This window comes from Ixodes scapularis, unplaced genomic scaffold (genome assembly GCF_016920785.2).
Source record: "Ixodes scapularis isolate PalLabHiFi unplaced genomic scaffold, ASM1692078v2 PGA_scaffold2__306_contigs__length_199485367, whole genome shotgun sequence".
NCBI lineage: Eukaryota > Metazoa > Arthropoda > Arachnida > Ixodida > Ixodidae > Ixodes > Ixodes scapularis.
This window is the reverse complement of record NW_024609857.1, coordinates 149,153,398-149,169,123: the sequence shown is the minus strand read 5'-3', so window position 1 is coordinate 149,169,123 and position 15,726 is coordinate 149,153,398. Positions and strand designations below refer to the sequence as shown.

Below are 15,726 nucleotides of genomic sequence, written 5' to 3'. Positions count from 1 at the left end.
GACCTTTGCGTGTTCCGCAAAAGTTCACGCACTCTTAAATAACGGTGTGCCGTGTCCATGTGGACTCATTCTGATTTGAGGACCATGTCAAGCGCCAATGACGACATCGTCGTTCACAATGCTGCGACACTCAATGAAGTCGTTAAAAATAAAACTACCCAATGCCGATACTTTGAATGAAGACGAAAGTGCCGCAGGCGCCAAGCTATGTGTGCCGACATACTATGTATAAATGTCATGTTTGATGGCATTCGGAGGTCTGCGTATGCTCAAGGCGGCATTGCTGACTTGCTTCTGGAGGTTGTGGCCAATGAAAAGAGATTACTGATGATATCTCTAAAGATCAGGGTAAGTGAAAATACCGTATTTACTCGAGTAATAGCCGCACTGTTTATGAAAGAAACCCTGAAGGTCTGCTTTCCCGCCGAGCACGCAGATTTCCAATCACCTAGATCGACAGCATGATTCCAGCTGTTTACAGGACAGAGCTAATGTCTTTGTGCAAAGATACCATCTGTGAAGACTGCATTTCTATGGAGAATCGTGTTCTCGATCTGGTTATTCGCTACGCTATTTATGCACAATGCAATGATTGCCTGTGTATGTGTTCTGTGGGAAAGTAGACGCAAGGGCCTTATTCATAAATAGTGCGGCTATTACTCAAGTAAATACAGCACAATTTAGTCAGTGCATTTACTGTAGCACACTTTTCTTTTTATTTATTAAAAGGCTTTGTTTCCTTTTCACTCAGCAGGTTATTAGTTTAGAACTACAGAGGTTCCACTGCACTATAAAGCACCAAGCAAAAGCCCACCCAAAAGCAGTAAATATAAAAAAACACAAGGGAATGCGCACTTGTTAGGTTTAACAGCAGAAAAGCAGAAAGAGCACATGGTAGGCTAGGTCCTTGTTTCATATAGCTGAATTGTATAGGAGCAGTAGAGTAGAATTCGAATTATACGACTTTCAGGGGACCGTAAAAGAGAGTGGCATGATCCAGGAGTCGTATAATCCAAAACAACAATATTTACAACATTGGGGCATAACCCCGCATGAGAAAAGTATGTGTAACTTCTCTAATTACTTCTAAGCTAATAACCTGCTGGGACAAAAGGAAAAAAAACTATTAAAAGAATGTAAATAAAATAAAAGCTGGTGCAGCAAAAACACTGATAAAATTGTATTTTCATTTCACCTTCCTTTCAGAAAGTTGATCAGTCGTTTCCTTTCGTGGGCCACAACCTTTAGAAGCAAGTCAGCAATGCCATTTTGGGCTAATGAAAATCACCGAATGCCATCAAACATGACATTTCCGCATATGCTGGCACACCCAGCTTAGTGCCTGAGACACTGTCATCTTCGTCAGAATCATCGGCATCGGGTAGTTCCCTTTTTGACGATGACCCCATGTGCGCACAGCGCACCTCGTGCTCCGCACGTAAACTTCGGCAGAGCACGCGGAAATCATAGAGAATACACCGATACTCGACGCCTTTTCGCTTTCTTAAAGTGCAGCACAACCCGACGCATCGACGCAAGCAGTGTTACGGGGTGCAGAGAAAGAAAGAAAGCCGCGAAGTATGAGAGCAATGCGGGACGCGTATGTCGAGGGAAAGCGATGAAACGCGCGATTGGAAGGTGTATAGGGTGAAAGAGGCGGAACAATGAGAGCTGAGGTGGCCATAAATCGTGAGCACCAACCTCGGTGGTCCCGAGATACAGAACGAGAAAGAGAGCGACAGAGAGCGGAAACAAAAAGTAGTCGATAGGTTCGGTGTGTTTATTTTGCTGCAACGGCTTTAAGTTGCTCGAGAGCTAGTTAACTTCATTTATTTTTATATAATGCGCAACAAAGGTGTTTTTCTGCAAAATAAACCTAGAAAAACACTAGGTATACAACCTTGCAAGTGATGTTTTCCTGCTTCTTTGCCTATATTAAAGCATCACCTGTGATAGGGGCCCATCGGGAGCAGGACCATTTTGCGACCACCAATGTCAACGACAATAGCCTGTCGTTCCGACGCAGCCGCAATGCAATGCGATGCAGTGCGCAGTTTCATTGTTGAGAAAGGCTTGTTTTTAACAAAAATGCAATGCTACAGCAAAAAAAAAAGAAGATGACTGGAATTGTTGTAAGATGCAGGATCCGTGTTTTGAGCGTCGTGCAATCCAAAATTCTAGACGTGTGCATGGTATGTCTGATGGATTACTGTTAACCCAGGCACCACACAAATCGATAAAACTTAAAGTTGTACCATGCGGCTCTGTGATTCCATTAGGACAGAAAAATAAGGTAGTTACGAGAGCACCACCACGGGTTTGAATTACCGTGTTCTGGAAAAATGAAGAGGACTTCTCCCTCACAGCACGTGGAAGAGTGACTAGCAGGGCCAGGGTGGTCACCACTGCAATGGAAACGAAGTAGCAAAGAACAAATTAGGGAAAGCTGTGGAATGACATAAGCTTAGTTTTCTTTTATAGATATGAAAGTTCTCTCACACTGACGATCCTCCTCACTACGCGTGTCAGCCCTCTCCAAGATCTCGTACGTGAACTTGTCCACCTTCTTCGAAGCCACGTCCAGCGCTGTGTCCATTTCCTCTTGGGCCACCACAGTGATGGTTTGGACAGGTGACTTGCCCCCGAATCTTTGGAATTCTAGGAAGATCTGAAATACATATTGTGGATTGTAATGAAACTGATGAAAGGCATAGTGAATGCGACATTAACACTTACTTCTTCTGCTCTCTCGAGAGCTGGAAAGCGCTGGAGGATCTCCTGGGCGGAGGGGCGCTCCTTTACAATCCAATGCCGACGGGCAGCAAACGTTCGGGTCAATCCATCCAAGAGCTTGTCTGTGTCTGGGCTCTCCTTCCCCATCTCTCTTTGCATAGACTTTATGCGGCCTTCGATGCTGTAATCATCCTCCGTAGAGTCTATACTAGCTTTTCAGGCTGGTTGAGCAAGAAATTAAAGCACATTCCAATTAGACATTTTGTTCTCTCGTATGTCCTTGAGGAAGGCTTAGGAGATGCTTCTGCGAATAACTAAATGACAGGTTTGAGCAGCTTCTTTGCTTGATAAGGTTGACTACATGGCAAATATAGCATATTTTGAATTAGATGTAAAGAATTAACTACCGGGTTCAATCGAGAAAATGCCACACACCTTTTTGGCCTGTATCAATAAACTCTGCATCACAGAACGTTTAAACAAAAAATGCGACACTAGGGGTGATGATAAAATGCAAGTGTTTTTAGAAAATCACAACAACTTTGTAAGCGAGAGAGAAAAGAATATTATCTCTCCTTCATAAATGTGTTTCACTGGAATAAATTCCATACCTCAAACCACGTTGTTAGTTTGTTTTCACAAATTTAGACTTAGGTGGACATCGGTACAGAGAAATTTAGTTTTTCTTTTTTCATCCAGGAAACGTCTCGTCCTCAAACTTTGAATTTTATCATCAATGCTGGCGTCACATTTTCACGAAGTTTCAATATTTTACAATTTATTGTTTATTCATATAGACCTTTTCTGCAAGTGCGCCGCCATCTTGAATTTACGTACGTCACTTCCAGTATGGGCGAAAACATGGTTTTGCCTTTGCCACGCCAATAGAAAGCATTTAGGATATAAGCGTAACCGTCACACTTTCTCGTTTTTCCTCCCCTTTATTTTCTTACTATTTGCAGGTTGAAACGTTTTAGTATTTTTTCGTCGCCCATACCGGATACGCCTATTAGGTGCCTGGGGACGAGAGTACACAGAAAAGGTCTATAGGCTGAAAAGCCGGGTTTCATTATCTCTATTGAACCCACAAAAATAAGCAGTTCAACTGCCAAACATGACACCAGCAGCATGATTGAGCAAGTCATGTTTGAAAAACTAGAGCAGAGCAAGATGTCTTTCATATCTGGAAAGCCAGTGGAGATATGAACACGGATCAAGCACATTCATATGCATGCTTCTATGGTCAGTGACAGCTTAAGAAAAATTTTCTGGCTGGGGAGGAGGAAGCAGACAAAATGCTGAAGAGAGGAGGTTTCCTCCTCTCCTCTTCAGCATTCCATCTGCTTCCTCCTCCCCTGCAGTCCTTTCCCTCGAAAACTTTTCGTAACCTGTAACTGACTATAGTTAAATATTGTTCTTCGCATTGGCCTCTAGTCAGAAGGGTAAAATGACCATAGAAATGTTCCTCCCTGAAAATTCATCTTGAGAGGGACACACCCATCTTCCTCAGGCCCTTCAACTACCTTGTGGTACTTAGAAAGAAGGAAAAAAAATGTTAATTGACCTGGCGGCAGACTCTCTTCGCCGACTCCAACCCATTCGCAGCGTCTTGCTTGGCTGCGTGCCTCCCAAACTTCTCTCGGGTAGATGCGATCTCGCCGTCGTTTACAAACTTGGATCGCTCGAACTCGCACTTAAAACGCAATGCACGCTGCCAGGAATCGTGCATATTTTAACACATTAAAAAAAGATTTTGAAGCCTTAAAGACTTACTGAAAAGAAAAACAATATAATTTTTTTAAGCAGACTGGTTGAGACACGCGTGTCAGAAACTGAATTTTACGTAAAAAAAAAATTTTAGAGCAATATTGAGGGTGCTAGATTTATTTTAAATTCTGTGCGCAAAGTCCATGACGTCACAGAATGGTCATACGCTCTTTCCGCCTCAACAATATGGTCATGCACTCTCTCCCCCTTAACGTGATGGCCAAGCCCATCCACCTCCCCTCCATGTGACCGAAATGCCAGGAAATAAAACAAGGGGGAGGAGATGACTACCGATTAAATTGCGTCTTATGCCATCACTATTGCTCTAAATTGTTTTTTTTTTTCATATAAAATTAATGTTTTGTTATATGTGTGCTCGTGACAGACTGTTTAAAAAAAGTTTTTGTGTGGTTTTTTTAAGAAAATATTGCACGGTGAAGATTTTCTTAATAGACTTTTGGACATCACTTCAATAATTTTCCCTACACAAATTTACATTGTTGCAGACAATACCGTATTTACTCGCAGAATGAACACACTTTTTTTCCCTAAAAACTGACCCATACGTATTTGGAGTTCATTACGAGGGGTAAAATGTTTACATTTACACACTTTGCACAAATGTCGTTTTAGGTGCCAATATGACATGGCAAGGAACTGTGGCACGTCTCCACTGACGGAGGCGCGCCCATGGCTGCGTGGTCATGGGCGCGGCAGAGTAATCATGCTCTATAAATTACAAACTTTTTTTTAAGGTGCTTATGGTGTGCCTTTTGTGGAAGAAAATGCACTCTAAAACTCACTCAGCACGGAAAGCAAAGCGACCGTTCTTAGGCCTAACCACTTTCACTCAGTGGCCGAAAGCAGACCAGAGACGACAGCGTGTTTGTTGACATCAATGCATTTGATAGGCGAAGAATGTCCGGGGCTGCGAGATTCCTCGACCCAAGCTTCGTCAAATGTGCGCTCCGCTCGGTTTCACGGTTCATCACTTCCGCAACTACGCACTTGTGGCCGCATGCAGCCATTAGGAGAGCGGCTGGGCTTGGTTTGACTTGTTCTGACCGCTTGGTGGCAAAAGAAAATTGACTTGGTAGCCAGCTAAATTGGACGCAATTCGAGACTCGCGGAGCCGAAAATTGGAAGTGCGCTCATTAGGCGAGGGAAAAAAAGGCCAAATATTGGTGCTCGTTTTGGGGGGTGCCTAGATTATGCAAGTGCATTCATTATGTGAATAAATACAGTAAAGGTGCCTCCAGAAAACCTACCTTTAGAGGCAGAAGGAAACCAAACGAAGAGAACCTGAGCGTAAGTTACTTTAGATTTATGCTGGAGCCAATCCCTTTGTTACGTAGCTGTTGGAGAAATCTTGGTAATAATCCATATTAATATAATAGTGAATGCTTAAAACATGGCTCGAGGTGTGCCTGGCAAAACTGTATATACTTTTGTTTGCAAAGTAGAATGGCATTGACATGCGCATTCATTGATTGAGAGCTAGTGTAGAGAAGGAACAGTAACACTCGCAGAGATTGAGCAACTATCTAATTCAAGTGGCGGTGAGGCACATCTCACTGCGAAAGCTGGACCAAATGCTGAAGGATCACCCTGCTGTAGAATTCCCAGTTTTACACAAATTACCACACCCCTGCAGCAGAAGGTGGGCTATGTAAGGGGGGCCCACGTGGGGTCCACTTGGGCAGCCCACCAGGGGCCCTATGCTACACGGTGGGACCAAGGAACTGAGACGTCATCTGCTACGATTGGTCACCCAGTCGAAAATTCTCATTAGATTCCAATTGAAATTTCCAATTGGTACCAGTTAGGTTTTCGGACAACCAATTGGTCACTGTAATGGGAACCAATGGAAACCATTTGAAACCCATTAAGTTTCCAACTGGAAAATTTTTTCCAATTGGTGAGACCCATTGGCCAGTGTGCTTCCAATTGGAACCCACTAAAACCGATTGGTTCCAATTAAAACCAGTCAGAACTCGATCTTTTGGTTCTGCTTTGTCCCGCCGTGTAGCATAGGGCCCATGGGCAGTATTTAGCAGACCCACGGGAGGCCTAGGTGGGCATGCCCCCCCCCCCTCCTGTGTGATCCAGGAGGGGCCACATGGGCCCGGCCCCTCCTGGATCACACAGTGGGACTACGCGGACAGCCCACACGGGGCTCAACCTCAGGCTATTCTGCGTCATCTCATTCTCTAGACAATGTAGCTAGGATCTATCATATCATTATTCCCTACGATATGCGGTAATGCAGCGCATCCGAAATTAAGCCTTCATCACACTTTTTCTGCGAGTCCTCGCTACATACACACCGGGTAGTGAGTTTGTAGTAAACCAGATATTTCTTTTGCACACATTAAATTACATTTCTCGGTGAATTGGCGTCAAAATGAACTGATCTCCTATGTTAAATTTCAAAAATATTTGCTCAAGTGTTATTTTGGGAATTGCATGAGCAGCCCAAGTTGGACATGCCCATGCTTTGCCCTTTTGGAGCTCATCTCCATGCTAACTCTGCCCCCACATAGTTGTGGGACCCATGGGGACACTGCACGGGCAGCCCAAGTTGGGGTGGGGCAGCCCACGCGTTGCCCCCCTGGAGCCCACCTCTATCCTAGCCTTGCCCCCTGAAAGTCGAGGTGGGACCCATAGAGACATTGCATAGGCAGCCCAAGCTGAACATGCCCACATCGTCGCTCTGCCCCACAAAGCTGATGTGGTGACGACGGGGGTATTGCACGGGAAGCCCAAGTTGGGCATGCCCTTGTGTAGACGAGAAGGGACCCACGGAGTTATGTTTAGGCAGCCCAAATGGGCATGTCCTCACTTTATCAACATCTATGCAAGGACTTACAGGGGGTATTGCACGGGCAGCCCAAACTGGGGACGTTTATGTCACACCAACATGTGACACAGGGGGTATTGTAGGGACTGCCCCAGCCCACTTTGCCCAATGGGCCCCACTCTGCTACCTGGGTGCCAATGATTTGGCTGTGTATAGAGAAAGCACACACACTGTTGCCTTCTGCTAACAGAGCCACTGAAACTTTTAGACAGCCAAGTGAAACATTGCAAGACGTGACTGCCACTTTTTGATTCTAACCCCTTTTTGCAATCACTGTTCTCTAGAATATATACAAGTCCAGGAATGAGATATACACAGAGACAGTGCATGTTTGTGTATATTGTCACGGGTGGTGACCAAAAATAACAAATAAACAGGAAGAAATAAATGTTTAATGTGGCGAACTTGTGCCAAAAATAAAAGAGTACAAAATATAATAATAGAGCGTCGCGGGCGTCGAAGTCGGCGTGGCAGCAGAGTCGAACGCTGGGGCGAGACTGATTCCGCTCGCCTTGCGGAATCCCTTATGTACCCTCGTGGGTTTCTGGATCGTTCGGCGTAGAAGGTTCGGCGCGTGGAACATTCTAACCTCGAATCAGCAAGACGGTTCTCGAATTCACCAGAACCTTACATTACAGTGTCAACAAAAATGCGCCTCCGCGGCCAGGAATCGAATCCTGGCTTTCAGCGTGGGAAGCAAGCGCGATAACCGTTAGGCCACGCGCGCGCTGCCTGCTTGGCCAGCTGCGCGCGCGGCATTACTCCCCCCTTTAAAAAGTGCATCGTCCCGATGCAATCCGAAAACAAAGCAAATAAAAATAACGGTAAATTAAAGAGTCATTTGGAACACATAAGGTCCACAGTCCTATCGAGCGTAGTACGGCTTCAGTCGCAAGACGTGGACGACTTCCGGTCGTGGAGGGCGGCGTGACGAAGTCCGTGTTCCGTCGGGCATCACCTCGTAGTTCATATCCCCGAGTCGACGAAGCACTTTGTAGGGTCCAAAGTATCGTTTCAGCAATTTCTCACTGAGGCCGCGGCGACGGATGGGCGTCCATACCCACACCCTGTCTCCGGGCTGGAAGTGGACGTCCCTGCGACGAAGGTTGTAGCGGCCGGCGTCGACGCGTTGCTGGTCTTGAATTAGGAGTCGGGCGAGCTGGCGAACTTCTTCGGCGCGTTGAGCAACCGCCTGGGCGTCGTCGCTCTCGTTGTCAGATGGCTCATGGGGCAGCATGGCGTCCAGCATGGTCGTTACCTTCCGACCATATACCAGCTGGAAAGGGGTGAATCCAGTGGTCTCTTGAACCACCGTATTGTAGGCGAACGTGACGTAGGGCAGCACCTCGTCCCACGTCTTGTGCTCTACGTCGACGTACATAGAAATCATATCGGCGATTTTCTTGTTGAGTCGCTCCGTCAGCCCGTTGGTCTGCGGGGACTGGTTGTTCATCGTCGTCCTGTTTGACTGCACGGTCCTGGGTGGCAAAGGTCCAAATTCCGGGTGTAGGCCTTGAATGCGGCGCCTTAATCGAGTCTTGGTGGTGTCTTCGTCGGGTCTTCGGGGGCTTGCTCTCGGACTTGCACTGCGGGCCCTGGGAGGGGTACGCTGCAGGGACGTGTGTACCCCGCACCTCCACCAAAAATGTCATGGGTGGTGACCAAAAATAACAAATAAACAGGAAGAAATAAACGTTTAATGTGGCGAACTTGTGCCAGAAATAAAAGAGTACAAAAGATAATAAATAATAAAGCGTCGCGGGCGTCGAAGTCGGCGTGGCAGCAGAGTCGAACGCTGGGGCGAGACTGACTCCGCTCGCCTTGCGGAATCCCTTATGTACCCTCGTGGGTTTCTGGATCGTTCGGTGTAGAAGGTTCGGCGCGTGGAACATTCTAACCTCGAATCAGCAAGACGGTTCTCGAATTCACCAGAACCTTACATTACAGTGTCAACAAAAATGCGCCTCCGCGGCCTGGAATCAAACCCTGGCTTTCAGCGTGAGAAGCAAGCGCGATAAAGGCTAGCCCACATGGCGCGTTTTTCAGTGCGTCTAGACGCGCGTCTCGGCTTGGCGCGCGCGCTAAGCGGGACGCGTGCGCCCAGTCAAACCACACGCAGCGCTTCCACGCAGCGCTTCGCGTCTGCGTTTCCGAAGCGTCTGCCCAACGTAGCCAGACGCGCTTAAGAAACAAATGCAAACATTAAATAGAAATCGCGCGGTAGATGATGGCTACATGCCGTAATATTTAATTTTAGTAATAGTAAGCACTCATTTTTATTACAGCAATCGCAATGAAGCTCAATTTCACTAATTTTCATCCTTTTTAGTGCGTACGCATCATCCACGTTTCGATACGCCATTGGCATCACCATCTCCCGCGCCTAAACGCTGGCCGCTACAGATCAGAAGTTGCGTTGCTGCTGTTATTGCCGATAGTGTCAATTTATTACCTTTGTCTCTCGGATTAATATATTACTTTTAACAAAGCTCTGTGACGCGGACAAAATGGAGCGCGAGCTAGACGTGCTTCTTTTGCGCAAGAGGCTCGTGCTCTTGCAGCTGCTAGTTAAGAAAAGAGCACGAGTAGAGCGTAAATGGTGGGTTCGCCCAATCTTCGAGAAGCGAAGAGAAGAAGGACTTTACCATACTGCGGTAAGCTCCTCTCACGTGACTTATGTGCATTCGCATGCATAACACTTTGTGATTTCTTCACTTCAGATGAAACGTATGAGAGACGGCGACGTCGACTTCTTTGTCAGGTTTTACCGCATGACTCCTCCGACTTTTGATGAACTGCACGACATGGTGAAGGAGGACCTGACACGGCAGTTCTTCATCCGTGAGCCGCTTCCATCGGAAGAACGCCTTGCGATTGCCCTGAGGTATCGTATTTTCAGAAGCTGCCTCTATTGTTTACATGCGGGTCAGATATTCCCGTCTAGGGTGATAGCCATTTCTTTGAGTCTGCCTGCGCGTAATGTGTGAAAAATATGGCAATGAAAACTTCCCATTCCCATCACATAGCCCTTCCAACGAACGACAGCTAGCGACGAAGGTTACAATCAGTCAGCCAAACTTGCGTAGACTGGTCGTGTGAAGTAAGATGCATCAATGAAGTGAGCAAAGGTTGCACTCTGTATTTCATTCTGTTCTATTGCAGCTACCTATCATCTGGCCAACAGATCAAGGACGTGGCCCTGCTATACAGGGTTGGGCCTGGAAACAGCGCGACAGGCAGTCCATGTCACGTGCCGGGCCCTGTGGGAGAGGCTGCACCAACCATTCATGAAGGTATGTTCTACTAACTTGATGTGATATGTTTCACATTTCTTTGTAAACAGGAAAAAATTAAAACATGGTTATACTTGAAGCGAAAAAAGTCAGCGATGTAACTCTATTGATAAAAATTTGTAGTCATTTATAAAAATGCAAACAGGTGGGTTTATCAACCTACAAAGAAAACTAACAAATCTACTACAGATCGCAACCATGCTAACACGAACAAAACTTTGAGAAAGTTGCAATTCATACATTATTGTTACCACAATTACTCAGTCGGAAAGGATACTTGGTGAGAGATCCGACAATAACCTCGAGAAAAACCTTAGTACGTCATATCTGCATCAGTGCTTCGAGTGCGGGACCTCCTCCCCCAATTTCGGCAGGGGGTAGGAGACCCTCCCGTTGTACCCGACGTTACTCTGTCTTAGTCCTGTGCTTGGGGAACAGAGTCCTGGTAAATTGTAAGAATACATAGCTGTAGATGTGTCGGTTTAATGTTTTCGAAAAAGAACAAATAGAGCCCCCCCTCCCCCCAAAAAAGCGTTACTTTTTAACTTTTTTTTAGCCGCATTGTGTTTCAAAGTTTGTTTGGGGGGTTGCGGGAGGGACTACAGTTGGGGAGGTACAAATGCTGAAAGCATGTGTGTTTGTGCACCGAATGTTCTGCCAGAGCACCAGCGCCACGGCGTTCATTTTCGTTGCCTGCGGCGCCGCTATCGTAGTCGCTCTTCTATTAACACGCACAGATAAGCAAGCGCCTAGACATTGCATACCCTCGCAGGCGTACATCATCTGTACATACAAGTGCGTGCATCCACAATATGGATGAAGAGGTTCGTCTCAAGGGTGCTTTTGCTAAACAGTTTCTCAGAAACCACTGCAAGAGACGGCGGTAGTTTTTTTTCTTTTCTTTTTCGATTGCTTTACACAACGAGAGTAGGCAATTTAGAACTTTGCCCGTCTTTTGTCCGAACCTGTCATGACGTTTCCCTTCCTTTGCAACTTTGGCACATGGTTCTGTTTACTGTTGCTTGCCATTTTTATTTTTTAGTCATTTTCAATATGTGTGCTTTCTCACAAAACGATAGAAGGGATTTTTTTAATGAGCTGTTTATGCCCACAGATTTATTAATCCAAGGAATAATAGCAGAAAAAAAGAAAGAAAGATGCTTGCTTTAGTGACTATGAAGCACCGTAGTCAACATGTGCAACAGTGGCACGCAAGCTGCCATGCCGCGCAACTTGTGAGCTATACATACTGGGCGAAAATACAGCGGGCCTCAGCGGGTACTTGAAAATTAGCGTCGGGCCGGGCCGGCTGTCTAAAAGAGCTAGCGAACCGCTGGGCGGGGCTGGGCTTAAGTGACATGAACAGCCTGTACCTGTGCTCGAGCTAGGAGAGACCCCCCCCCCCCCCCTCCCCCCAGACTGGAGGGGGACTTTAAGCCCTCTGTGCATGTGAAAGAAAGGAACAAAATGGACATGAACAGGATGAGACGTCTTTCTAGGTGCTTAATTTTCCCCAGAATGTAAGCATTTAATTCCAGCAAGCATACTTTGATAAGAATCGATAGATTGGGTTGCTACATTCCATGATAAAATGAAGTGCCGAAAACACATTAAACAAGAATGTTTAGCAACTTGATTTTGTCCTTGTAACTTGCTTTTATCCCTGTTTAAAATTTAGTGACCTTTATTGTGTGAAGCATGCTTCTTCTTTATCACATACCCTCTTCCAACATGTTTCTCTACTCCAGCCTTTATTGGAATATGTCAACAATCGCTCTTTTTGATCTTGGCTGTGGGAACCTTCGCATTTTTGTATGGCCACTTGTCACACTTCATAGGGCATGTTAGGCTCCACTAATGGCTTCTCTTTCTAGCCTCCTACTGAGGCTGAGTGGGTGGAGATCGCGGAGGGGTTCAGGCGGAGGTGGCAGTTCCCCAACTGCCTAGGAGCTGTCGATGGCAAGCACGTCGCAATCACCTGTCCCAAGGACTCTGGCAGCGTTTTCTACAATTACAAGGTGTGTATCACATGAACAAGATGTCTAAATAAATCATGTTGTACAAATTAGAGAAAGTGGTAAGGAAAAGACAAATTATGAAGTGGGAGAAAAAGACACAGGGGGTTACAGCTGAGCGTCATTTTTGAAAAAGGGTAACATTCCAGCATCAGTTCTTGAGAAGAAGTCTGTGGAACCTCTCAACTCACTCTTTCTTGAATGCGTGGGTAACATTGAAAAAATAAGGAAGACTATCGTCACTATCCTGAAGGATGATATAAATTGCCTGGCGAGACAGTGAACCAAACAAGGATAATGTTAAGTTTAAAGCTTCCCCCTAAAGACCACAAACCAGGGTCGCTAATCTCGTCAAGCACAACTTTGTGCCCAAAGTTTGCGGAACGCGCTAATTGGACTCGCGCGACGCTGACGTCACGCCGAGCAAGGTGTCAATCATTCGAATGCTCATTTCTTTGAGAGAGGCAGAATGTAGCGAAGTTCATCGAGTCGCGCGTGAGGGGCGCGAGGAGCCCGCTGATTGAACGGCTTCGCCGATGACGTAGCGCCCGTTTGTCCCTACATCCCTACACCATGCTAAAATTAATGCTTTGCAGATTGTCCCTCGGCGACCGGCTGACGCTCCAAATCCCTCCAAAGTTTGTGTTTAAAAAAAAACCTCGTTTCGAAGTTGTCGCTGACGTCAAAGTGACGTTTCCGAACTTTGCGAGAGCCGTGGTTTGAGCTCGAGATCTTCGCTTCGGATCGAGGCGAAGTTTGTCAACATGGCGGTGCCGTACGCTGCGGCTGAGCTTATCTTCCGCCATCGTCGGCGTCGCTACCGAGACCACCGGGGACGCCTTTCAACTCCCCGACGACGACTTTCGGCCACAGTACCGGCTATCGAAAGCCATAGTGCGTTGACTCTGCGACGAGCTTCGTTCAGCGCCCGGACTTCGAGGTGGCCGACAATCGCGTCTACCATGACCGTGGAACCACAAGTTCTCTGCGCGCTCCGGTTCTTCGGAACCGGTAGCTTTCAAGGCATGGTGGCGACTGACGAGCACCTGTCAGTCTCCCACATGACTGTGAGCCGGGCTGTCAGAGTTCTTGCGGCTGCCATCGCTTTTTTCTGTAATATCCGAAGAGGTGCTAATAAGCTGGTTGACAATTCAGAATGTTGGAAAACAAACAAGAGCCGGGGTAATTCTAGGGTAGGGTCGAGTCTCCCGGCAGCCGGCAGAATTACTCCCCGGAAATTCTACTGGCAGTCGTTGCTCATTGGCGGTCAAATCAGTTCATCGAACGAGGTGTCATTGACAGATCGTTTCATCGGCACGCAATGTAATCACATGAAGAGATTTTCTTCAGTTAGAGGTATATACACATTCAACATTTTCACACCTTTATACATGTAAGTGGGGTGTCCCATAAATAACCCAAATAACCCTCTAATAAGTGTATCAATAGACCTTATAAAAAAAAAATGTAAACCTCACACCTTTAAAAACTCATAATTTTTTAAACACGTTCCTTAAAACGTGTGATAATGCACTACACCTTTTTAAGTTGTAAAACTACAATACCCCTTCTTGTCAGGCACGTAGCCAGGGCGGGGAGGAACCATAAGGCCCCCCCGAAATCTTCCATTTGCTGAGGCCTCCTCTCCCCCCTCCCCCTCATAGAGCACTTTGTCATGGCCGCCCCCCCCTCCCCCTGAAACAAAATCCTGGCCACGTGCCTGCTTCTCGTCAAGGTGTAATTACCACAGTACATTTCTTTTTTGGGGTGTACACAGTGGCCCGGGACACAATAAAATGACTGAACAAATAAATTACGCAAACGAGTCGCCAAAGAAGCGCGTTGCTTCTTGGCGAGTGTCGAGGCAATTTCAGCCGAAAACCGGCTTCAATACTGGCCGGATGTACGGTTTTGCGTCTCGTCCCGACATCCGGCAGGTATGGGTGTACCAATGCAAATAAACGATTTATGTCTAATAGCACTGCCACCACTGATCTCTTAGTAGGCTGGATCGCGGATATAGGCCTGTATTGCTGGGGTCGAGCGGCACCACCGGCAGTCATTGCTTGACATGAGCTAATGCATGCTATAGGAGAAACGGGAAAACTCAATTTTATTACGTTAGTAGGTTGTTCTCAATAATGAAACTTCTATCGTGCTTCCCCAAATAACAGTTAATATTGTGTGCAAGAATATTAAATGCGTTAGAATACCAATCTTGTTTAAATAAATGTTGTGTGGTTGAGGGTGGAGGGCGACTTTGTTGGGCGTTAACTGTGATGTGTTTAATGAGACAAGGGCTACCGAGAGTTATTGTGGAGTCATACGTGATCTCGGAGTCATCAGAGCTCAGCAAATGATAAGTTAGAAGGCCTTTACTGGGGACATTCGCATCGCATCGTTTTAACCGCTTGTCATAGTACTTCATGGTGAAAGCTTTTTCTTTGAACTGCTGCGAGGGCTTCCGTGACAAACTGAAACTCGGAGCGTGCCGTTCAGTCGCTGAACGCGCCATTTATTTAGCAACCGAAGCAAGCGACGTCGGTAAAATCGGTGGTCCTCCGGGCCATTTTTTTTAATCAATGTTCGAAAGTTTGACGAATGTCTATTTGACCTTTAAGCACCTGATATAATCGTCGCAGCACGTCATAAAATACTCGCCCTTGAACACTGCATACAAGCTTCCTATTTTTGCGTGTTTTTTCCTTAGACTTGCGTGTATTGCCTCATGGTGTAATACGCCAAAACAACAAGGACGAAACCGAAGGGAGAACTAGACAGGACGCGGCGTATTGCCTGTTGTCAAGCAATAGCCGCGGTGAGGCCAGTGACGGGCTCCCGATCCGCGATCCAGACTTGCACTGTGAGAGTTCTAATGCATTGCACCCGTGGAGTGCTGCACGGAGAACAGGCCCCGAACGAACTTGCCGAATGCACCGAGTGCAGACTGGTACTGACGCCGTAGGTGTTGTAGAAAAGTACCAACCTCAAACCGAAACTAGCACCTTTTTGTTCGACATGATGGGTGGGCATGCGAGAGCGCAGTCGCTGCCATTGT

At 46.5% G+C, this 15,726-nt stretch overlaps 1 protein-coding gene across 1 annotated transcript in view; it reads right to left on the bottom strand.

The window, feature by feature from the left end:
• LOC121836627 (sterile alpha motif domain-containing protein 3-like) overlaps nucleotides 1-15,726 on the bottom strand; it is a 43,540-nt gene that overhangs the window by 4,006 nt on the left and 23,808 nt on the right. Inside the window, exons 6-10 of the mRNA XM_042291589.1 lie at nucleotides 14,385-14,388; nucleotides 4,298-4,444; nucleotides 2,737-2,925; nucleotides 2,500-2,668; nucleotides 2,329-2,405 (exon numbers count right to left, since the gene is read on the bottom strand). Coding sequence (XP_042147523.1) covers nucleotides 2,329-2,405; nucleotides 2,500-2,668; nucleotides 2,737-2,925; nucleotides 4,298-4,444; nucleotides 14,385-14,388 — 586 coding nt within the window. The remainder of the gene's footprint in view (nucleotides 1-2,328; nucleotides 2,406-2,499; nucleotides 2,669-2,736; nucleotides 2,926-4,297; nucleotides 4,445-14,384; nucleotides 14,389-15,726) is intronic.